General features: G+C 41.4%; 1 protein-coding gene across 4 annotated transcripts in view; it reads left to right on the forward strand.

The window, feature by feature from the left end:
* Window positions 1-1,730: 1,730 nt before the first annotated feature.
* The window catches only part of ACAP2 (ArfGAP with coiled-coil, ankyrin repeat and PH domains 2), a 162,763-nt gene continuing 139,959 nt past the window's right edge, over window positions 1,731-24,534 (forward strand). The window contains exon 1 of one of the 4 annotated variants that reach the window (XM_082393183.1): window positions 1,731-12,984. In XM_082393183.1, coding sequence (XP_082249309.1) covers window positions 12,932-12,984 — 53 coding nt within the window. In that variant the 5' untranslated portion in view covers window positions 1,731-12,931. The remainder of the gene's footprint in view (window positions 12,985-24,534) is intronic. The other 3 variants (XM_082393182.1, XM_082393180.1, XM_082393181.1) reach the window with 3 other exon arrangements.

The raw sequence follows: 24,534 nt of genomic DNA on the forward strand, positions 1-24,534 counted from the left end.
AGTTATGAGCTGTATCGCTATGTTCTATGCACTCCTTGATGTGAGAATACAACAATGAACAAGCCAGATTTGAGCCCTTCTCCCTTAGAACTTTCAGTCTTACAGGGAAGATAGTTAAACAAATCAACACAACATATGTCAAGTACTCTAAGGGGGTGGGGGGGAGAGTGTCATCCTTGGAGTTATCCTTGACACCCTCCTCTCATACCCCACATCCAATCCATCAGCAAATCGTGTCAGCTCTACCTGCACAAAACAACCAGAATTAGACTACATGTCACCACCTCTACTGCTGGCACTCAGGCCTTGATCAGCTCTCACCTGGATTATTATAATAGCCTCCTACTTGGTCTCCTGCTTCCACCCTTGTCCCCTACAGTTTATTCCCCACAGAGCACTCAGGGTTATCCTGGTAAAACCTAAGTCAGATCAGGTCATTTGTTGTAGGCAGAATAATACCCTCCCCAAACATGTCCATTTTCTAATCCCTGGAACCTATGAATATACCACCTCATATGACCAAGGGACTTTGCAGATGTGATTAAGGACCTTGAGATGCAGAGATTATTCTGGATTATTCAAGTGGTCCCCACCTAATCACATGACTGCTTAAAGGTAGATAACCTTTCCTGGCTGTGGTCAGACGGAGACATGGCTATAGAAGTATGGACACAGAACTGTACATTACTGGCTTTGAAGACAGAGGAAGAGGGCTGATACAGAGGGCTGACTATACTCTTATTTTCAGAAATTTTTACTATGTACCTAGTTAAAAATGAGCTAGATGGTTCAAAATGAAATAGCACAAGGAGTTTTTGCTTATGTGTATGGGCCTCTTCAAACTGCAAGTTGTGACTCATTAGTGGGTCATAGACCAATTTAGTAGGTCAAAAAAGCTTTTTAAAAATAATAACAGAGGGAGCTCCCTGATGGTCCAGCAGTTAGGACTCTGTACTCTCACTGCCAAGGGCCTGGATTCAATCCCTGGTTGGGGAACTAAGATCCTGCAAGCTGCATGGCGCGGCCAAAAAATAATGATAATAATAACAACAACAGAAAAGAAAACAGAGCATAGCATTTGGAAAGGGTAATAACTGTGTCATGCCATGTCTGTTTCAATCACATGTATGTCTACATTTCACTCACTCATTGGTAATGAGGTTAAATGTATTTCTGACCATGGATCCTGGTTTCACAAGTTTGAGAAACACTGCTTCAGGAGACCTGTTTGAATTCTTGTTCTGCAAGCTGGCTGTGTCACCCTGGGTGAGTCCTTTATAGAATCCTGAAGGTTCTTATGGCTCTGTAAGATCATGACTCCTGATATAGGATGTCCTCCCTGTTTGGTTGTGTGGCCAAATGTCTTGCTGTGACCTATAGTGAGCTAAAAGGCAAAACCCAACCACTCCTTGAGGGACGGCCCCAAGGAAGCAGTTGGCAAAGCACAAGCCAGAGCAGAGCAGCTGCGGGAGGCTGATTTCAGATCCCAAAGTACCTTGTGTTTCCAAGTTAGGGAGTGGGAGGAAGGATGGGGAAGTGTGAACTGCTTATCTCCATAGTGCCACCCACCTCAGCTGCCTTCAAGTCATGTCAACAAGCTGCCGACAGCTCTGTGGCAGTGCCCTTGCCCACCCAGGCCCCTTTCAGAGGCCAATTATGGAATCAGCTGAGGAGAACAGTGAGAGCTGGTATGTCCATCAGAAGACTGGTGGTCTCTGCATGCCTGATGGTCATCTCTGTGAAACTTCTTTGCCAGAAGTTGGCTGGCAGGTCAGCTGTTCCATGGGTGGAGGGGAGGGTTGACTCTGGCTAATTATATGTATGTAGCAACGTAACCAATGCCAGCGGTGATACACACCCCTTTTGTCAGTGGCAGCACGCCACTGGCACTAGCCCGCCTATTAGTTTTGCTCTAACAAGTGTTCTAATTCTCTGAGAGAGGTAAGAAAGCTGGAGTCAGAACTGCGAGGAACTGGAGTCGTGGTGGCTGGGATGAGAGGAGTTGGACAATTTCTGTTCTTTGAATGTAGCTATGTTGTGACCAGTCACGTTGAAATCACAGTACACTGAACAGCATTACACTTGAGGCACTGAGGCCCCAGGTGGGGATGGGGCGGTTAACCCCTTGTACTCCTGGACTCTACCACTTCTCTAACAGTTTATGCCTTGTACTCGATATTTTACTAACTTGAAACGTCATCCTTCCCCTTGCATTCCCAGAGCACACACATCTGGTGTTTGAATGTGTAGCTTTGGATTTATAGGATTTGGGCAAGCATTTGTGTTGGTGCAAAAGGCTATGAGTAATGTCAACATTACATTTTAAAAGAGAATACTTCCCTCGTAATGTAGATCTATACCTTGATATAGCACAGTGTGTTCAAAGGAACTAATAAATAGGTAAAATTTGTCAGCTCCTCCCCCCTCTTTTTCTTTTTTTAAGCAACAACAACAACAAGCCGCCTTGTCATTAGGAGAGATTAAGGAATGAGGTGGGCAGCTTCTTAGCTTTTCTAGTGAGGGACATATTTGGCTCTATTCCTACAGTTGATAAAAATTGAAAAAAAAAGTTTTAAATTTCAGCCATGAAAATCAATAGCTTGGTTTTACCTAACAATACCAACTTTAGCACATGAAGGAAGACGAGGAGGAAGAAGACAAATTTATTTCTATTGCCTTCTACTTCCCTAGCACCTCTGCCAAGAGGCAGTTAAAGGCAAAAGACAGATATTAGGAAGAAAAGCAGTAAATGTTCTGCTGAAGGTCATGGGTGGCCCTTGGTAGGTAAGGAAGGAAGCAGTGAAGCCCAAGACATGAGTGCCCTTAGCATCAACAACAGCAGGAAGGAGACCTACCCTTCATTGCATACCCCTTTGTACATGTGCAAATGTTCAAAGTATTTAAATCATAAACAACAGCAACAAAACTGAAGTCCCCTAGTAAAGCTTCATTTTCATATTTGGAAATACCAAACTTTCTTTAAAATAACAAAAGTAAAGAAAACAGGGTATGTGTTTTGAGGCCCACTAAAAGGAAGTACCAAAGTGTCCTTGTGATAATACCACATCCTCATGTGTAAGCACTTTCAAAGCCATGAATTCAGCACTAAAGAGAGGGTTCAGTGGAAGTGCACATTAGTTGCCTAACAGGTGATAGGAACAGAAATTAAGCTTGTATAAATTTCTCTTGGAAAATGTTTGTCTTTCCTGAGTTAGTGGTATGAATTCTTTTCTCAGTTAATTGGAACAACATAACAGTGTATTTTATTTTTAACCTTGTCCAAAAAAAAAAAAAAAAAGAGCCTGGGTTCTTAGCATAACTTTTTATTCTCTTCCCCATAGTTTTCATTTTTTTAGAAAAACTTTCATTTTAACTGCCTTATTATTTAATATTTTCTTAATTTATGAGACATGCAGGATACAAGTGATTAAAATAGAGCAAATAGGTAAAATTTTAAACACTTTAGGGTCCACTTTTCTTGGAATAATAGGTCTGAAGACTTTTTTTCCAATTATAAACGTAATATATATGTTTACAAAGAAAGAAGGTACAACATAAAGGATTAAACCAAAACTAACATTCATTGCTAATATTGGATTTATTTTCTTCTCTCTCTCTCTTTTTTTTTCCCCCCAAGAATGACTTAGATTACATAGTATTCTACTGTATGGATATATTGTAATTTATTTAACCCAGCTATTAGTAAAAATTTAGAATATATCTTTTTTTCTCCAGAAATAACACTGCAGCAAACATGTATATGTACATATCTCCTATCCTTTTCTTAAGATAAATTCAAGGATAAACATATTTAGCACTTTGATACACATTGCCAAAGGGTCCTTCAGAAAAGTTCTATGCTTCTCCAGTGTATGAGAACCTCTATCTACACAGTCTCACCAGTGTTTACTTAATTTTTCCTTCTTATACATGTTTCCTGTTTCCTTTTTGAAGGTACTTTATCTTCTCATGTACCAGAGCTCTCAGAATTGTGTGGTACAGCCAGTCATACTTCTTTAAAGAACAGGTATTTTCTTATGTGTTGTGTGTGGCAGAGGGAAGGCTGCAGGGCTTGGATTTGACTGCCTTCCTGTGCAGTAAGGAAAGCCGATCTCACACAGGTGTGCTAGTCACTTACTGAATATTAAATATTAAATTGCCCCAACTATCTGCCAGGCTCTGTGCCACATGATAGGGATATAGTGGGGAGCAAAACAGAAGTCTCTGCTCTCAGGAGGTTTACACTCTAATGGGTTGTTTTCTAGGGCATTCTTTTCCATCTTTACCATCTGAGAGGGGAGGAAAAGGTATATCTTTCTAATTTGCATGTATTTGATTTCTGAATTTCGTAGTTTTTTGTCCATTTGTATTACTTCCATTTTTTAAGATATGAGCATTCTTGGTCTTTTCTTTTTCTTTTTGATTTGTCAGGGTTAGTCACATTGATCCTTTGCCATTGTGGCAGACACCAGTGCCCCTCTGTCCTTGCTGACCAGGCCCTGACTGTGTTCAGGTGCTGGATGACCAGCACCAGTGGAGCTGGCCTTAGTTCCTGGGCTTTTAGGAGAAATAGGAAGCAGTGTGCTGAGCCTGGGCTCTGGCATGGAATCCCCATGAGGTCTGATAAGTGCACAGATTACTCTTTGCTGCGCCTCCATTTCTTCACCTATAAAGTAAAGGGACTGGACAAAACAATGTTTTTAGTTTCCTCTTCTGTCTATGACTTGAGACCAAGATTGGGGTGGCTGCTTCTCACTGGCCAAGCCTAGGTCACAATCCCTCCTCCTCTGTGTGAGGAGGGCTGGGAAAGAGAATGACAGCCGTTCCGGCTTTGACGGTGGCAGGTTGACTCTGCTGAGTAAAGTGGAGGATTCCCCGGACACCCAAGGCATTCAAAGACAGAGTGACTCTATTAGTTTGCTAGGGCTGCCATAACAAAATACCACAGGCTGAGTGGCTTAAACCACAGAAATTTATTTTCTCACAGTTCTGGAGGCTGGAAGTCCAAAATCAATTTGTTGGCAGGTATCTCCTGAGGCCCCTCTCCTTGCCTTGCAGGCAGCTGCCTTCTCTCTGTGTCCTCACTTGGCCTTTTCTCTGTGTGCCTGCATCCCTAGGATCCCTTCCTCTTCTTATAAGGATATCACTCATACTATTAAACGAGGGCCCCACCATTATGACCTCACTTAACCTTAATACCTCCCTAAAGACCCCATCTCCAAATACAATCACATTCTGAGGTACTGGGCATAGGGCTTTAACATATAAATTTGAGGGGAACACAGTTCAACCTATAACAAGCAAGGAGCCCAGTTAGGATGCTATTTAGAATAATTCTGGCAAGGGATATTGAAGGCCTTGAACCAAGGCAGTGGCAATGAGGATTGGAAGATGGGCACAAATTCAAGAGCTATTACACAAGAAAAAGTTAACAGGATCTGAGGATCAATTAAATGTGGTGGTTATGAGAGAGGACTTCCAGGAAAGCACTCAGAGAGAGACCATAGCCAGATCAAGAAGTTACATTCTTGATTCTTAATGCTTAGAAACTTTGGTGTTTTGGATCTGTGGGGTTCGTAGTTGGGCAAAGAGTAAGTCTTCTTACTATGTAATAAAGGCAGGAAGGTGGGAAGGGGGCAGAAGGAAGGAAGAAGAGCAGCAGAGGGTACAGACTGTACTGAAGTATAGACCCAACAGGACCTATGCCAGTTACAAAATGAACATTAGGTAGCATGTACTGAGTTTCAATTATGAAGGCTGTGCATCAGAATCATCTGTGGGACTTATGCCCTGGACCACCTCTGGAAAATCTGATTTAGTAAGTAGGGCCCACAAGTCTACATTAAAACAAACAAACACAGAACAACTCTAAAGGGGATTCTGTTATACAGCCAGGATGAAAAACTCCCAATGAATCAGGCATTGTTAGGCACTTTTATGTATATCTTATTTAGTTCTCACCATCACCCTAACATATAAGTATTGTTATCTGAGCTCATAATCTGGTGGGGAAGTATATACACGTGTGCAAGTAATCATGGGGATGCGAATAAGAAAAAGATCATTTGGGGAGACAAATACATCTATTTACTCAACATTTATCAGACACTTAGTAAGTGCCAGGCACTAGGCTAGGTTCTAGAGCTAAAAAGATGAAAAGAACATAATGTCACCACCCAGCAGCTCCAGGTCTGAAGAGAACATGAGTATAAAAATCTCAAATTATAAAGCTGAACTGAACTCTGTTCTAATGGAATTATGTGCTGACACAAAGGAGAAGTCACGTCATGTGGGAAGCACCTGAGGAGATTCCATTTAAGCCAACTTGCAAATAATGAATTGGAGCTCACCAGGCACACAGAGGAAGGAGGCCCACCCAGGCAGAGGAAACATCACGTACCATGGTGGGGCTGAGAAAAAAGCACACCAAAGCCACTGAAAGAATCCCTTCGTGGATGGCTGAACCTGTCTGGAGTAGAGAGATTGGCAGCAAAGGTAGGAAAGGTTGGCAGGTTGATGGGGCCTTATTTATGAAATTAAGGAATTTGGAGTTTATCCTACAGATCTGTGGTTTTCAAATTCTATTCAGTAGAGCTGTGAGATCTCTTTGGAGTCCACTGGTGGGTCATCTGGGAATGCGGAGTGGGCCCAGGTGGGCAGGGGTCTGGGTCTCCCACCCCTAATTCAACCACACCAACTCTGCTTTTACCCATTTAATAGTGGGTACTGGTGAAAGACTTTTTCTTTTAAACAAAGGGTCCCATGATTAAGGAAAGCTTAAAAACCATAGCTTTAGGTGATGATAAACTATTGAAGAATTTTAAGCATGAGAGCGCTATGAGTTTCCAAGGTGAAAAGAGTTGCCAAGAGTGTCAAGTGCTGAAGACATGTTAGGAAAAATAAGTACTGGAAAGTGTCCTTTGGCTTGGCAATCGGAAAGTGACCTTACTGAAAACAGTTGATGGGGGTGGGTAGGGAGTAGAGAACAGAATGCAGTGGATAGTGGAATGAACAGGAGGAGAAAATGTGGCGACCATGCTCTTAAGAATCTTAGGAAGCAATGGAGGGAGATTTGGCAATAGCCAAAGGGGGGGTTTACTCAACTCACCTGTCCGCCTTCTTTGCTAACTGATCTCCTATCCACATGGTCACAGAGGGAGGCTTCTGAAGCTATGTTTGTATGTGGCTGTCCCCTTGATGTGGTCAATTGGCCCTTGATGGGGTACATCATCCAAGCTGGGCTGATACTTCCCCCAAGAAATTTAGAATTTGGGTCAAGAGAGAAAACCCTTTCTTGCCGGTTGGTTGGTTAATCTCGGGAGCTGGGCCTGGACAGTCAGGTGAAGTAAGCTTCAGGTGTGCAGAAGAACAAAGCAGATGTTTGGAAAGGACAGAGGGGAGGGAGTATCCAGGCTTTACAGGGCCTGGTTCCAACTACTTCTCAAGGTCCATGGAAAGCGTATCATCCCCACTCCAGGTGAAATCATCCTATTTTACCATGAACTCTTTATTTTTGCCTTACTCAAATAGTTTCTCTTACAACAAAAATGATCCTTACTGATACAGAGGATATATGCTTCTATTTCTTTCTCTTTTCTTCAAAGAGAAAAGAAAGGTCAGTGGAGAGAAAGGGTGAGGATACCGAGAAAGAACGTTTCTCAGAGGAGAATGGAAGGGGTGAGGTCTGGAGCACAAGGAAGAGATACACTTTCCTCTGAGATAGGTGGGTAAGAAGTAAGGAAGATGGGAATATAGATGAGTATGCGGGGCAGGGCTAGGAAGAGTATTCCTACCTAATGACTCCTGTCTTCTTTGTGAAGAGGCAAAATTATCTACAGATCATGGAGGCGTGGGCCACAGCTTGGCTGGCAAAGTTTGGGAATAGCCATTGTGTCAGTGCGCCAGGGATGTGGCAACAGATAAATAGTACAAAGACAGTTGAAACGCCTGAGTATGTAGTGTCCAAGTCTTGAACTACTGAATGCAGTGATACAGTCTCAGCCGTAAAAGCCTTCAACTCTTGCCTATCCAGCCCCCTTTAACATACAAATTGGATCACATCACACTCCTCTGCTTAAACACTTCCAATGGCTCCCATTGCTTTAAGATATAAATTGTCTCCAGTATTGCTCAACAACTAGCGGGGGAGGCATCATGAAGGAAATCTTTGGATTGATCCAGTGCTGGGTGTGTGAAATAGCCAGGGAATGACCTAGGGAGAGGTAGGGGGCATGGTTAAAAAAAAAAGAAAAAAAAAAGCTGTTGAAGTGGTGGAGGAAGACCAGACAGGTGGATACCAACAGCCTGAAAGAGAGAGTCCTGGGGTCGGGACTTGGGGTGTGAAGTGAATGTGTGTGAGTGAGGCAGCAGGGAACATTGAAGGTTGGGCTTGTGCATGGAATGTCCTGGGTGAGACAAAGTTTAACATGGGAACATGTAAGGACTTTCTGGAGTGACATATTCTGAGCCAAAGAGATAAACTTTCTTCTCTCTGTGTGAATGACATCACCTCCTACCAGTCACTGCAACCTGTAACCTGGAGTCATCCTAGGAGTTCAGTCTTCATTGCCTCCCTCACATTCATTTGGCCATCAGAACCTTTTAACTGTATTTCCTAAACATCTCTTGACTGCAGTTGCCTTGATTGAAAACCTCGAAATTGCTCCCACCCCCTTGCCCCACTCTCCTTTAAAATTCAAATCAGATCTCACTCCCAGGCTTAAATTCTCCCAGTGGCTTCCCACTGCTTTAAGATACAAATTCCTTAGTGTGGCAGACAAGGTCCTTGGTATCTGGTCACCGTTTACCTCTGTGCTTTAGTCACATAGTTCTCTGTGATTAAAGGTCCTTGGAAAGACCTTCCACACCTTCTCTTGGATCTTACTTTTTCAAAATCCCTCATATCTGTGGAGGTATGAGAAACCTTATTTCCTTCACTGGGAGAAATGACCATCAGAGTATGAGTAGCCCCCTGTGCATGCCCCTGGCCCAGAAGTAATCACATATTTCCCCCTCTGGTCTGATAGCTCTAGACGGGAGACACTGTTTATTTCACCTGTAAACCTCAGAGCCTACCACAGGGTTTGGCCAGAGTACATGCTCAGTGGATATTATTGAATGAAGAAGGAATGAGTGAATGTTGAAATCTCCTTAGCTGAGGGTAGGAATTGGGGTTGGAAGACTGTGAGTGAGAGGCCAAAGTCTTGGATGAGAGTTTACTAGCTGTGCTTTATGGGACCTAGCCATCGACACCTTCTTTTAGGGAAATTGCCTTGTCTAGTAGTTAGCTGTCCTGAATCCTGCATCCTGACACCATTCCTGTACAAATGATTAAGTTGAGTGATCCTGCCCTTCTATCGGCTTGCCAGGGACCTGTGTGACCTGTCATGAAAAGATGAGCTGGGTTAATCGGATTTTCTCCTGGGATCTGGGAATTGGAAAACAGATTAAAATGATAAGCTCCAGGAGCATAGGTTGAAAGGATACGTCAAGAATTGTCAAGAAATATTTAGCAGAAGTTGCAGAGTGGCCTTGATACATTTTTATGACCTGTGCAATGTTTTATAATATTTTGAATGGGTTGCCAACGTTTGAGAATTGGAAGGTTTCACATTGAAATCTGGCTATTTGGTTTCTCTTGTAAAATTCAGAAGTCTGATATGGCAAAAACTGAAGCCAAGTAGAACACAGGGCACCTGCTTTCCCCTTCACCATGGCCTTCCCCACGCCATATGCTCACACCTGGCCAGCTTCATTCATTTACATTATCTGCTTGGCCCCTATAGCCATCTGACAACCAACTTGTTGAAGGAACAAGTAGCAATGAGGGCTTATATGCAAGCCAGGTTCACAGGGGAACAGAATCCCTAAGAGAGCAAGGAGGAAACTGGTGGGAGTTGGGGAGTAGGTGAGAAAGAGAGAGGATACAGCTGCTAAGGGAGGGAAACCAGTGCCCAGAGATGCCTGAGTTTCTGGGCTTCTCAGTTCTAGTAACTGCTCATGGTTACCTTCATCATAACTCCCTTTTCTTGAGATAATTTGCAATGCAATTAGTCAGGCTAAGGGAGGGGGCTAATAGGAGATTGGTAGATAACAGCAATGCGGCAAGTAAGACAGTGGTTTATTTAGATGATATTAGCCTCAAAGAAGAAATTCTTACATGAAGGTGGAATATGAATTATAAGTTGCTGTCAAGAGTTAGACTCTTGCTGACTATGTATCCTGGTTCAGAAGGATCGGAGAGGGGGCACTGAACAACCTCTGCTCGAGAGGATGTATAGTCAAAAGTATTCTCAGAGGAAATCAGAAGCATTCTGGGAAGGGCTGTGGGTATGCAGGGTTCCAGAGGGTTTGGAGGAAGGAACTGGGAAGTCTGGGGAGAAGAAATTTGGAAGAGATTTAAGTTTTGATCATTTATATCATCTAAGAGTGTAGACTGGGCCTGGTAACTAACTTTCACTGTGTGTTGAAAAGAGAGGTCTGTATTTCAGCAAACAGAGAAGGCTTCCTGAAGGAGGTGGCATTTGAGCTGCGTTTTAAAGAGATGAAAAGGAAATGCTTCACAGGCAGACAGAGCCACAACTGTAAAGGCTGAATTCTAAAGGGAGAGTGGGCAGTTTGCAGTTAGAGTCTGGATCATGGGGCCTGAGTCACCTAGCTAGTTATTTTTGTATCTTGGGGCCTGGGTTTCCATTATTATAAGAATAATAATATAGTAATTCTTCTATTCTAAGACTCAATGTTCCTACCCTATCTCACTTTTAATATTTCTCAATTTAGGACGTATCTTACAATTGACACCCCAAAATGTTTGCTTTATCACAGGGCAAAGAAAAATTGTGACAGTGTTATCACTAACTAGGTATATGTAAATTTAGCCATCCACAGAAAGATGTTCATTTGATAATTAGCTTAGTTATTTGCATTGATGGTGCCATGCAGTTGAATTTTAATCTGAATCTCAAAGTGTCATGTTAGGTGTCTTCCAAAAGGTTATATTGTGTTGAGTCATTGAAACAATATGATATTGTATATACAGATTAGTTGTCATGCATATGGAATACAATTAAATGTAGAAATGGCCAACTCTCTAAATTTGACACAGAAGTTACAAATCTAGAAGAGGTTGTCTTGACTAACTGAAGTGTCTGAGGACACTGAATGTTTAACTGTCAATAGTTTCTAGTTATTAAGAGAAGCTGTGTAGATTCTAGGGATATGCAATTCAATTAAAAAAAGAAACCAAGTTTATAAACAAAGAAGAAACATATATAATGCATATATATTCTTTGAAATGTCTCAAAAGTATGCTGTTACTTTCTAAAGGTGAGGAAGAGATCAAGATATAACCATACGTTATGAAAAACAGCATGCCATCATGCTATACTTAACCAGATGGTCAAAAGGGTTATTATATAAGACTTTAGGCAGTGGAAGTGAGAAGACTTAAACCTAACCTCCGCTTATGGTACTGAAGAAGAAAGTGGTACAATTATGATAATAACCAACATTAACTGAATGATTACTTTGTGGCACTGTTGCCTTGAGTTCTTATCTATTCAGCCTCAGGACAACTCTATCAGATCGGTGGTGTTATCTTCATTTTGCCGTGAGAAAGCTAGCTGGTAAATCCAGGAAGTTCACCTCCAGAGCCACTATGCTGTTCTAACACCCTCCCTGTGCATTTTTACGGGTATGGTTTTTAGGTTGGGTTTAGAAGTATATACTTAAATACAATGTATCCATGGTACTTTTTATTACATGCCATGAATCCGTGGCATCTAAGAATCAGAAGTAGGGGATTGTGGGATTATTGTGGGGATCAGAAGATGAATATCTTACAGTGGCTCCTAGAAAAATCGTGTATCAGAGGGCAGGTGTTGCAAGTTGAGTAAATGAGCCTGCATTTTCAGAATCCTATCATCTTAGAACTGGCAAAGGCTACTGAGAGAAAGGCGTCAGTAAAGAGGAATGTTTTCTGTGGTTTTGAGAACGGTTCCTCCACACAAAACGCCCTGCCTCCCCTATCTGTCTAAATCCTTCTGATCTTTCCATGCCCACCCCAAATGCCAACTCCTTCTGAAAGTAGTCTCTGGTTATATGAGAATATGTATCAATACATGGGAGATACTTTCAAATTATTACGTGATGAAGCCAGTAAGTGAAAGACGGATTTTATCATTAAAGTTACCCTCGCTCCTCTCCTGGCCTCAGTTTCTCTAAACTGAAAGGAAGTGGTGGCTTAGACCATCTCTTCCTTTTATGATCTCTACTCTTTTAACCTTTTCAGATTTCTGCCAAAGCTGTCTTGAAAAGCAACTCTCCTTTCTCAGACCTGCAGGCGGCGGCTCCTCCTTGTTGGCAGCTCAGCAGGGCGGGGCTGGAGAATCAGGAGAAGAGGCGGGGGCTCCGGGGGAAGCGCGGCGCTCAGCCACGTGACTTCCTTCCCAAGGAGCCTCAGCTGCCGGCCTCCCAGCAACCGGTTCGTCCCGCCTAACGACGCCCGCGCATCCTGGTTGGCCCTCGGGACGCTTTTGGCAAGGAGGCTCCCACGGTCGCGCCGCTCACTAGCTTCCGCTACCGTCGCTCAGGCGCGTTGCCCGAGCGCCCGCAGGCGGTGCTACCGGAAGCCCCTCCCATTGGCCGTCGTGTTCGTGGTTGGCTGGCTGCGGCTGTCACTCCGGGTCGTTTCCCTGAGGTCGGTCCTCTGCTGGGGGCGGGAGGAAGAGGGGCAGGACTGGGGCCTGACGAGTCGTCGCTGCCGCCGCCGTCTTCGCGGCTGCTATGACCAGCGGGCGAGGCGCCCTCCGCAGCTCTGCGCAGCGCTAGTCGCGGCCGTGCGCCAGCCATAGCCGTCTGGGTCCCCAGCGCAGCCGCTCCCGCGGCTCCCTCGGCTCTTCCAGCGCCGCCTGCGAGACGAGGCGGAGGCAGGATGAAGATGACGGTGGATTTCGAGGAGTGTCTGAAGGACTCGCCCCGCTTCAGGTAGCCGACGCGGCCGCCCGGCGCCGGGCAGGCGTCACCCGGAGCTGCCTCCCCCGGCGGTGGGGGCGTGAAAGGCAGCCCGCGGAACGCGCGGGAGGCCCCGTAGTCCGCGCCCTCCGACGGGGCAGGCTGCCGATGCCGTCGCTCCCGACCCGGAGAGGGCACGACAGCCCCGACTAGCCCTTCGTGAGGGGCGAGGCTGGGCCAGAGGAGGACGTTGCCTCCTTATCCCCCTTCCTCGCTCTCTGCCCGGGGCGGAGCGCCCGAAAGGCGGGGCGCACCAGCTCCGGGGAACTGGGGTGCAGCCGTGTCCCCGAAGACTCGTGCCCTTTGCGGAGCGCGCTCTCGTTCTCTTCCTCTTGCCGCTCGTCCTTTCCCTTTCCTTCCGCTGCTTCTTCGTTTCCACCCCCACCCCAGCCCCTCTTTGAGGGAGCTTGCAGGGCACCCTCCTGCAGTTCACTTAGTTCCTCTTACGCCGAGGAGGAAGGAGTGGGGGGCGAACTGGGATGTCGATTTCTGCTGCTGGCGTGTCCCCTGCCAGGGGTGGTGCTCCTCGGAAGGCGCTGGCGGTTGATTTTGCACGGGAGTCGGGGGTGGGAGTGCTTTGACCAACCGCATTCTGTCCACCTTGGTCCGAGACTGTAGGCTTTTCTTTACACCTAAGCTCTTTGGAGGGGCACCGCTGTCGAGAGGTGCCGGGCTGAGGGGTGAGGACTAGGAGAAACAGTGCATTTCTGTTTTGAGAACGGAAGTAGGAGGGCCCTGAAGATGGCATTTCTGTTCCTCTTCCAGCAGCGTCGGCCCGGGAGGGCCCCGATCACCGTCGGATGCTCCCAGTGGATCTGTCACATAAACTGACGAGGTGGCACTCCGATTCACATGGGCTGGCCTCCCTGCCTTGAGAGAGGCGGCCGTCCTGAGGGTGTCCAGAGCACAGACTCTTTCGGTTTCGGGCATCGTAGGAAACTCTTGAATTGTTTTGGAGAATGGAGTTTTGCTAGGTTGTGTTTTACAGTGCATTTATAGGGTTGTCCTTAGGCCTTAAAAATAAGGCCTTTAGAACTTCCGTTAGATAGTAACGTGTCTTGAAAGTGTCCCCTGACCATTGATGTGTGTGTGCCCGCTGATCTCTAGGCCAAGCCTGGGTTGTAAATTCCTGCATCCTCTGCCTGGGAACTAACTGTTCTCATCGTTATCACTGTTAATTTCATTTGCCATTTTCTTTTCAGTGAAAAGCAAAGAAAACTATTGTAAAACTAAGGAACTCCTAAGAGAATGTCCTTTGATTTTTTTTTTGTTTGTTTTTTGGTGTTAATTTTGTTTGGAGCTTAGGGCTGTTGCTTGTAAAAACGTGCACCTGGTTTGATTGCTATTGTTGGTATTAGTTTTTAAAACATATTGTGCATGATTTGATGGACTCAGAGGAGATACAAATGGATTGTTTAGGACAGCTTTGCAAGTTAGATTCCAGGACTGTGTGGCAAAGGAAGTAATTTTTAAAGTGTACCTTAAAAAGTTCTACTTTTTTGGTGAAATTGTTGTTAATATTACTGGGCAATGAGGTAATCACGGCACTTTTTACCTAGAGAATGTGGCTTTGTGCTCAGTTAGTTTCACAGTTTAAATTTCATTAAAAAAAAAAAAGTTGAGAGAAGTGATTTGGAAATGCTTCTAATCCCTGGTGTTGGTCACAAACCATGTGCTGTCTTTGTTTTTAAAATAAAAGAATCATTGAATATAAAATAGGAAAGATACTGATTAAGTCGTATGGAATATTATAGTGAATATAGTGAATATTATAGTGAATAGTTTGTTAGACTTGAATGTAATTTCTATTGTATATTAATTAGGATGTTAGGGATTTTCTAGAGTTGTTTCCGGTATTCCAGTTGCTGTTGGCTGCAAATTGGGAAGACAAACCAAGATTCAGAGAACTCCAGTATCTTGTATACATTTGTGAGACTAGATTAGATCTGCAATAGAGGCAAGAATGCCAGTAAATAAAAGTCTCATCATTCACACTCCTAATTTTTACAGTTTTCCTATAATCCCATTACTGTGTAGGTTTCTATAGCATTTGAAAATAATGTTTCAGAAGTCTTTTTATTCACATGCCTTATGTATAAGCGAAACTTTTAAAAGCATTGTGCACTTTATGAGTGATATATTGAAGTGTTTGTATCAAAAGAGAAGATTTGTGGCGGTTGGGCTTCTTCTTTTGACAGCAAGGCAGCTGTACTATTTATTCCTTGTAGTGTCCTGATCTACTGTGCTGCTTTAAATCTAATTCCTATTTTTATTATCCTTCACAAATGAATCTTGTGGCGTTTAAGTATGGTATGTGGTATGTGGACATAACTGCCTTGAATGTTGTAGAATCAACGTAAATGGCAGCTCTTGCTGAAGAAAAATTTCATCAGTGTTCAAGCTTCAGACATTAATTTTCCTATTAAATTGGTAAGGAAAACAGGAGGAAGACTGGTTGAAATAGGGAGAGAAGGATGTTGCAGTTGCAACATTGTTTTTAGTAATTTGAATAGTCAGTGGTTACTTTTACATTCCTGTGAACATTTTGTTTTGTTTTTAGATTGGAAGGCACATTTCATTGTGTAATTTTGGGTTCCCTTCTTAGTTTTTTAAAAAACCAGTCTGAAGTTCAAAATCTTGTTCATTTAAAATCTGCAGGAAAGTGAATGCATCTAAGGGTACTTTTTTAAAGTCGGAATTATCCATTTTGACAAACATTTGGTGAAGAAGTTTGAACTTGTTTGGGCCCTAAATTGTAAATTTGTAAAATTTTTATAAAAATTGTGCTTTTTCCTTTATATAAACATATGGTTCACTCAGGAAGTGAAATTTTGTTTGAAATAAAAAGTTGAATTAGTGCTTTTTCTAAAAAAGAAATTTATTTTTTGTCTGCTTTGGGTCTTAGTTGCGGCACGCGGACCTTTTGTTGTGGCGTGCAGGCTCTTCCTTGCGGTGCACGAGCTTCTCTCTAGTTGTGGCGTGCGGGTTTTCTCTCTCTAGCTGTGGCACGTGGGCTCCAGGGCGCGTGTGCTCTGTAGCTGTGACGCGTGGGTTCCCGAGCGCGTGGGCTCTGTAGTTTGCAGCGCGTAGGCTTTCTCATTGAGGCACGCGAGCTCCGCAGTTGGCGGGCTTAGTTGCCCGGGGGCATGTGGGATCCAACCGGAGTTCTCTGCCTTGGAAGGCAGATGCTGTACCACTGGACCACCAGGGAAGTCCCAAGTGCTTTTTGACTTGTGGAAGATTTTTGCTCTAATTCATTCCTCAAATATAAAAATATTGAGTCTTTATCGGATACGTTTATTTTTTATCCTTAACAATGTTTATTTTGTACCGTTCTGAAGGTTTATTGTTTGATTCTATTTCAGATATGATCCTTGTTCAGCAACTTAGGATAAAAATCTTAGATGTTTTAGGGTGAAAGGTTTTAATGGTTGAAAGACATTGGAAAAAATAAATTCACACATAAGCGTGTGTGCGCTCACACATAAGCGTGTGTGCACGCACACACATACATATAATGTCTTGCTCTTAAGCTGGTGCCAATCCTGGCTGGTTTGTCTCTTTACCTTCCATATTTAGAACAGGTACACTCTTAACAATTGGTACTTTATATACATGGAAAATACAGTGGGCAAGAGATGAAGCAAAATGTGTTTTTATTTCAGAAGTGGTAGAATGGAATTATAAAGTATCAACAGTTTTATCATGAACCAAAATACAGGAACCCAGCTACTCCTCATTGCAGCTTCTAATTCCTCATTTAATGTAGTACCTGCTTAAGTTGAAATAAGGAAGAACAAGCTTTTATAACATACCAGACCTTATACTAGATGCTTTTATAGCTACCATCTCATTTAATACTAAAATATATTGTGATGTAGCAATTATTATCTTTGTTTTTAAAATGTTTAAAAAAATACCAAACTGGATATTTTGAGAAGTTAAACTGACTTCTTAATGGTGGACTTTCAAGTGGTGGACTTGGAAGTGAATTCACTCTTTTTACTCCATCTCTCGAGCCACAGGCTTTATTGCATTAATTAAATTTGCATTAAGTGTGTGTATGGTGTCTTTTATAATACAGAAGTTTAAAAACTGGCTTTCGTGTATTCTCTAGAAAAGTGTTCCCATTCCCATTATTATAGGATATTTTCTATTTTTAGCAATTTTTAGTTTCATGTAATGCAGCTGGATTTAGTTTTGAGTGTGGGAGATGATCCTATTTTATTTTCTTCCTAATGGAAGCCCTGGTCCTAATACCTTTTATTGAATAATCCATCCTTTCCCCATTGATTTAAAATTACACACATACGTGCATATACAAATATGTATACGAACATGGGTCTTTTTCTGGATTCTACTCTTTTGTACCAATGTAATTTTTTGTTCTCCTGCAAATATTGTTAATATATTAGTTGTAAAATTTTATAGTCTGTTATGATATCCGGTGGGACAAGTTTTCCTTTGTTACTGTTTTTTCCAAAAATTTAATGGCTATTCTTGAATATTTTGTCTATATAATAGCTTCTTCAATTTCAGAAGAGGTTATGTCTTTCTATGTATTTTGGCCTTATTTACTTAAAACTTTTTATTATGTAAAATTTCAATGATGATCCAACTACATGCTGTTTATTAGAGAAATACTTTAGATTCAAGGATACAAATAGGTTGAAAGTAAAAAGATAGAAAAAGATAAACAGTGCAAGCAGTACCCAAAAGACAGCTGGAATGGCTATACTAATATCAGATAAAATAGACTTTATGACAAAAATTACTAAAGATAAAGGACGTTTTATAATGATAAAAGAGTCAATCCATCAGGAAGACATATACTTATAAACATATGCACTTAATATAGCCTCAAAATACATGAGGCAAAAATTGACAGAATTGAAGGGAGAAATAGAAAATCCAACAATAATAGAGACATAAATACTTTCAATAATGGGTAGAACAACTAGGCAGATGGTCAACGAGGAAATAGAAGATGTGAATAACACTATAAACCAAAAAAAGATTTAATAGATATCTATAGAACACTTCATGCAGCAATAGCAGAATTCATATTCTTCTCCAGTACACATGAATACATTTTCTAGTACAGACTGTATATTAAGGCATTAAACAAGCTTCAGTAAATTCAGAAGGATTGAAATCATGAAAAATATGTTCTTTGACCACAATGGAATGGAATTAGAAGTCAGTAACAGAAGGAAATCTGAAAAATTTATAAATACTTGAAAATTAAGTGACGCATTCCTAAATAACCAGTGGATCAAAGAGGAAATCACAAGGAAATAAGGAAATACTTTCAGACAAATGGAAACGAAAGTACAATGTACTAAACTTATGGGATGCAGCTAAAGCAGCGCTTAGAGTGAAATTTATACCTACGAACACTTATATTAAAAAGAAGAAGGATCTCAAATCAACGATCTAACCTTCCATCTTAAGAAACTAGAAAAAGAATAGCAAACTAATCTCAAAGCAGGGAAAGGGAGGAAATAAAAAAGACTAGAGCAGAAAAAAATGAAAATGGAGACTAGTACAACAACTAGAGAAAATCAATGAAACCAGAAGTTGGTTATTCATAAGGATCAACAAAGCTGACAAGCCTTTAGCTAGACCAAGAAAAAAAGGAGAAGACTCAAATTTCTAGATTCAGGACTGAGAGAGGGGACATCATTGCTGTCTTACAAAAATAAGAGGGATTATGAGAGAATACTATGAATAATTCTCAGACAATAAATTAGTTAAGCTAGATGAAATGGATATATTCCTAGAAAGACACAAACTACTGAAAATGGCTCAAGAAGAAATAGAAAATTTGAATAGACATGAGATTGAATTAATAATCAAAAAGCTTCCTCAAAAGAAAAGCCCAGGGACTTCCCTGGTGGCGGAGTGGTTAAGAATCCGCCTGCCAATGCAGGGGACACGGTTTCGATCCCTAGTCCGGGAAGATCCCACATGCCGCGGAGCAGCTAAGCCCATGGGCCAGAACTACTGAGCCTGCGTTCTAGAGCGCACGTGCCGCAAATACTGAAGCCCGCGTGTCTAGAGCCTGTGCTCCGCAACAAGAGAAGCCACCGCAATGAGGAGCCCATGCACCGCAACCAAGAGTAGCCCCTGCTTGCCACAACTAGAGAAAGCCCACGCACAACAAGGAAGACCCAATGCCGCCCAAAAGCAAAAAAAAAAGAAAACCCCAAGCCAAGATGGCTTCACTGATGAATTCTATCAAATGTTTAAAGATGAATTAACAACAGTCCTTCATAAACTCTTCCAAGAAACAGGAGGAAGGAAGTGTCGCTTCCCAACTGATTCTATGAGGCCAGTATCACCCTGCTACCAAAGCCAAAGATATCACAAGAAAATTACATACCAATATCTGTTATGAATACAGGTATTAAAATCCTCAACAAAATATTAGCAAACCAAATATAGCAATATATAGAAAGGATTGTACACCACGACCAAGTGGGATTTATCCCAGGAGTACAAAAATCAATCAATGTAGTAAACCGTATTAATAGAACAAATGTTGCAAACCACATAATCATCTTAATAGATACAGAGAGAGCATTTGACTAAATCCAGCCCACTTTCATGATGAAAATACTCAATAGTGATGAATTGGGCGATTGGGATTGACATGTATACACTGATGTGTATAAAATTGATGACTAATAACCTGCTGTATAAAAAAATAAATAAAATTAAATTAAAAAATTAAAAAAAAGAAAATATTCAATAAATTAGGAATAGAAAACTTCCTCAACCTGATAAAGGACATGTATAAAACACTCTCAGCTAACATCATACTTAATGGTGAAAGACAAAGTTTTTCTCTAAAATCAAGAGAAAGTCTGTTCTTCCCACTTCTATTTAGCAGTGTGGTGGAGATTGTAGCTAGAGCAGTTAGGCAAGAAAGAAAAATAAAGGCATACATATAAGAAAAGAAGTAGTAAATCCATCTCTACTTTTAGATTATATACAGTTGTCTCTTGGTATCCATGGGGATTGGTTCCAGGACCCCTGTGCATATCAAAATATGTGAATACTCAAGTTCCTTGCATAAAATAGTGTAGTATAGTCAACCCTCTTTATCTGCGGGTTCTGCATCCAAGGATATGGAGGGCTGACTGTATCTAGTACATAGAAAATCTTAAGGAATGCACAAAAGTCAGATAGAACTAATAAGTTCAACAAGGCCGCAGGATACAAGATCATTGTCAGAATATACCACAGTTTATTTATGCATTCACCTACCAGAGGACATCTTGGTTGCTTCCAGATTTTGGCAATTGTGAATAAAGCTGCTATATACATTTGTATGCAAATGTTTGTGTGGACATAAGTTTTCCACTCATTTGGGTAAGTACCAAGGAGCACAATTGCTGGGTTGTATGGTAAGTATTGCCAGAGCATATTTAGTTTTATAAGAAACCCCCAAACTGTCTTCCAAAGTGGCTGTGCCAGTTGCATTCTCAAGAGCAGTGAATGAGAATTCCTGTTGCTCCACCTTCTCACCAGCATTTGGTGGTGTCAGTATTTTGGAGTTTGGCCATTCTAATAGGTGTGTGGTGGTATCTCGTTGTTTTAATTTGCATTTCTCTGATCACATATGATGTGAGCTTGTTTGTCATCATATGCTTATTTGCCATCTGTATATCTTCTTTGTTAAGGTGTCTTTTAAGGTCTTTGGCCCATTTTTTAATTGGGTTGTTTGTTTTCTTATTGCGTTTTAAGAGTTCTTTGTATATTTTAAAGAACAGTCCTATATTAGATATGTATTTTGGAATTTTTTTTCCCCAGTCTGTGGTTTGTCTTCATTTTCTTGATTCCCTTTATTTTTGATATGGAAATTCCCTCTGTCTTTCATGTATTGGGTTTACTGTTCTTGATTTTCATGTTGTTGCCTTTTCTATTTACTTATTTTGGCAGAGTGCAGTTGCCACTACCCTCCCTTGAAAAGGTGCATTTTATTTTTTCCTTTTAGACTTTACCTGTTTGGAAATGTTTGTAGGTTTGTAGATTGAAACCATTTTCTCTCAGAATTTGCAGGCATTGCTCTATTTTCTTCGGGTTTTCAGTGTTGTTGTTGACATGCGGTGCTGTTTTTATTTCCTGATTCATTTTTTGTCCCTGAAGTTTTTTTAGATTTTTTCTTTACTACTGGTATTCTGAAATTTCATGATGATGTGCCTTTGAGTGGGTCTTTTTAATTTATTGTCTTGGACACGTACTTTCAATCTGAAAACTCATGTGTTTTAGTTCTGAGGAATCTTATTATTTCTTTGATAGTTTCTTTTCCTCTTTTCTTAACCTGTTATTTTTATATTCATATTTTGAATGAATCCTCTAATTTCTTTTTTCTCCCCTTTTCTACTTCTTTGTCTTTTTGTTCTACTTTCTGGATGATATATCCAAATTATTTACTAATCCTAGTTTTCAAGAATTCTTTCTTACTATGAATATTCCTTTTTAATGTCAACCCATTCTTCAAGAGCTTTCCTTGTACATCTGAAGAAATTAGTCATAGTCAACAATTTTTTTTCCTCTCAGAATTACCTTTTCTCTAAGGTTTTTGGTTGTTTGTTTGTTGTTTGTTTTGGTCTCCTTTTAGAAGTTTTCCTTAATGTGTTTCTGTGGACTCTTGGCTCTCTGTTTACATCAAAGAATGAGGCACTTAAAAAGTTATTGGAAGTATGGTATATTTTGTTATAGCTTGTTGACTGGTGAGTTTCACTACAGGGCAGTATTTTCATTGGGACCACTCCCAAATGTCAGTATCTTTAGGTCTTTTCTTATTTATCTGACATGTCCTTAAAGAGCCATCTTCTGCCTGCTAGATAGAGCGTAAGTGCTGAATTTCAGGGAACTGAGCTAGGGAAGGGGCTGGGGAAGGGCTGTGGGGTAGAGACTTCTTACTGAAGTTTCTCTCTCATAGGGAATTTTTTTTTTTTAAATAAATTTAATTTATTTTATGTTTTATTTTATTTTTGGCTGTGTTGGGTCTTCGTTGCTGTGTGCGGGCTTTCTCTAGTTGTGGTGAGCAGGGGCTACTCTTCGTTGCGGTGCACAGGCTTCTCATTGCAGTGTTTTCTCTTATCGTGGCGCACGGGCTCTAGGCGTACAGGCTTCAGTAGTTGTGGCACATGGGCTCAGTAGTTGTGGCTCGCGGGCTCTAGAGCGCAGGCTCAGTAGTTGTGGTGCACAGGCTTAGTTGCTCCGCGGCATGTGGGATCTTCCCGGACCAGGGCTCGAACCCGTGTCCCCTGCATTGGCAGGCAGATTTGTAACCACTGCACCACCAGGGAAGGCCGTCTTATAGGGAATTTTTAACTGAGTTTTAATCAATACTTTTGATTTAATTATGTAAACCTTTACAGAAAATAAAGCTCCCATCTTTTGTCAGGGTCAGGGAGGGGTAGTCATATCAGGTTGAAGGAGTGGAATGAGGATCTGAAGAGTCTCGTTGCTCCTTATGAGTATAAGATTTCAACTAATCCTGTTTTCACCGTCCCACCTCCTCCCACCTCCATCCCGGTATTTTGAGACATATGACATCTTCATGCCTCTAACCATTTGGGGATTCTGTATTGTGAATCTTCTTGCTTGACATTGGCTTCACAAGTGTACTTTGAAGACTTAGGTTTTGGCATTTTCTGGTCTGAGTTACTGTTCTTTTATTTGCTTTTCAGTTTCCAGAATTGTGTTGCTACTATTATTGCTTCTGTTCTTTGTCCTGTGTATTAACCCACCTTCCTTTTCTGTCATTTTAATTGGATTTTTTGAGAAAATGGAGATAAATGGATGTATTTGATCTGCTGTTGGTATGCAAAGCATAATTTCTACTGGAGAACACTCTTTTAGGGTAGTGAATGTGGACCAAGTATGTGGGCTCTGGAGGTTGATTACCTGTTTGACTTCTTTTTCACTTACTTGTTGTGAGACCTTGGGTAGGTTTCTTACTTTTACCTAGGCTCAGTGAGAACACTACTGCATTACTGAGAATTCAAAATGCTTTTCACTGAAGTAGGTGGGGAGTACCCACTTAATAATGCTAATTCCCCTTCCTCTTTCTCTTGTATCCTTGAAGAGAAGCTTGGATGATTTAGTTAAGGATGCAGGCATTCCCATGTGGAAATAATAAGGTATCGGTTGGAAGCATCTAGAATGCATGAAGGATTAGGCATGTTACTTGTAAGTATGAAAATCATCTGTGTTGTGGATGATGAAACAATAAAAGTAGATGGACAGACTTCACTTTGTGGGAGAGCAGTAAAGGTCTTTAAAAAGGACCATGTGTAGATTTTATGTATAGAGTATTTAAGAAAGAAGAGTGAGCAAAAGAAGAATAGGAGGAGAAAAAACAACTGAAGGTACAGTGCCTTAAGGATTTAAATCCTGAATGATGACAGAGCAAAGGATAAGTGAAATGAGAGGTTGTAGAAGGAAACTACTATGAAGAAATGTACGTGTTTACTTGAGAGTACATGAAATCTGTTTCCATTGAATTATACCTACGATTTGGAGGTTAGACAGATGAGAAGCGATGCAAGTTAAACCTCTATAAAGATCTGGGTAAATGTGTACATGAAAAAATTCTCATAGAAGGAATTAACTTGATTGTAATCTTGTAGTAATTTGTACCTGAAATACATCAGGATTCTTTATTGAAATATAATCAGTTTTTCTGTTAAAAGTTTTTATATTTTCTGTGATGCCACAGACATACTCAAATTTAAATATAAATTTTTTCCCTGCTTAAAAAGTTATAGTTCAGTGTTGAAGTGTAAAAAAATGGTAAAATAGTTTAACCAAAGGCAGGCAATGGAGAATAGGCATTACTGTTGCAGGAAGGAGGACCCCTTCCAGGGCATGAGAGTGGATTCTTGTCTAACACTTGGAAATGAATTGTCCGAGGAGACACACATGCTGACAAAAAGCAAGAGACTTTATTGGGAAGGGGCACCCAGGTGGAGAGCAGGAGGGTAAGGGAACCCAGGAGGACTGCTCTGCCACGTGGCTTGCAGTCTCTGGTTTTACAGTGATGGGATTAGTTTCTGGGTTGTCTATGGCCAGTCATTCTGACTCAGGGTCCTTCCTGATGGTGCATGCATCGCTCAGCCAAGATGGATTACAGCGAGGAGGATTTTGGGAGGCTGGTAGAATATGGACTGGCATCACCTTTTGACCTTTACTGAATTCTTCTGGTTGGTGGTGGCTTGTTAGTTCCATGTTCCTTACCAGGACCTCCTGTCGCAAGATAACTCATTGGTGCCTGGCCAGGGTGGGTGGTTTTAGTCAGTGGTTCCCCTAACACTAGGGCAATTAATATCAAGGATTTAACTTTGTATGTATTCTAGAGTCACTTTTAGACAAAGATGTGAGCAAGTGTGTATACTTTTAAAGTTGACTCATATAAAATTAAAGTTGATGGGACTAATGATTTTAATTTTTTAGTTCTAGCCAGAAATGTGTGGGGTTTTTTTGTTTTTTGGCTGTACCTTGGGG

The sequence above is a fragment of the Balaenoptera borealis genome, assembly GCF_965194805.1.
Source record: "Balaenoptera borealis genome assembly, chromosome: 5".
Classification (NCBI taxonomy): Eukaryota; Metazoa; Chordata; class Mammalia; order Artiodactyla; family Balaenopteridae; genus Balaenoptera; species Balaenoptera borealis.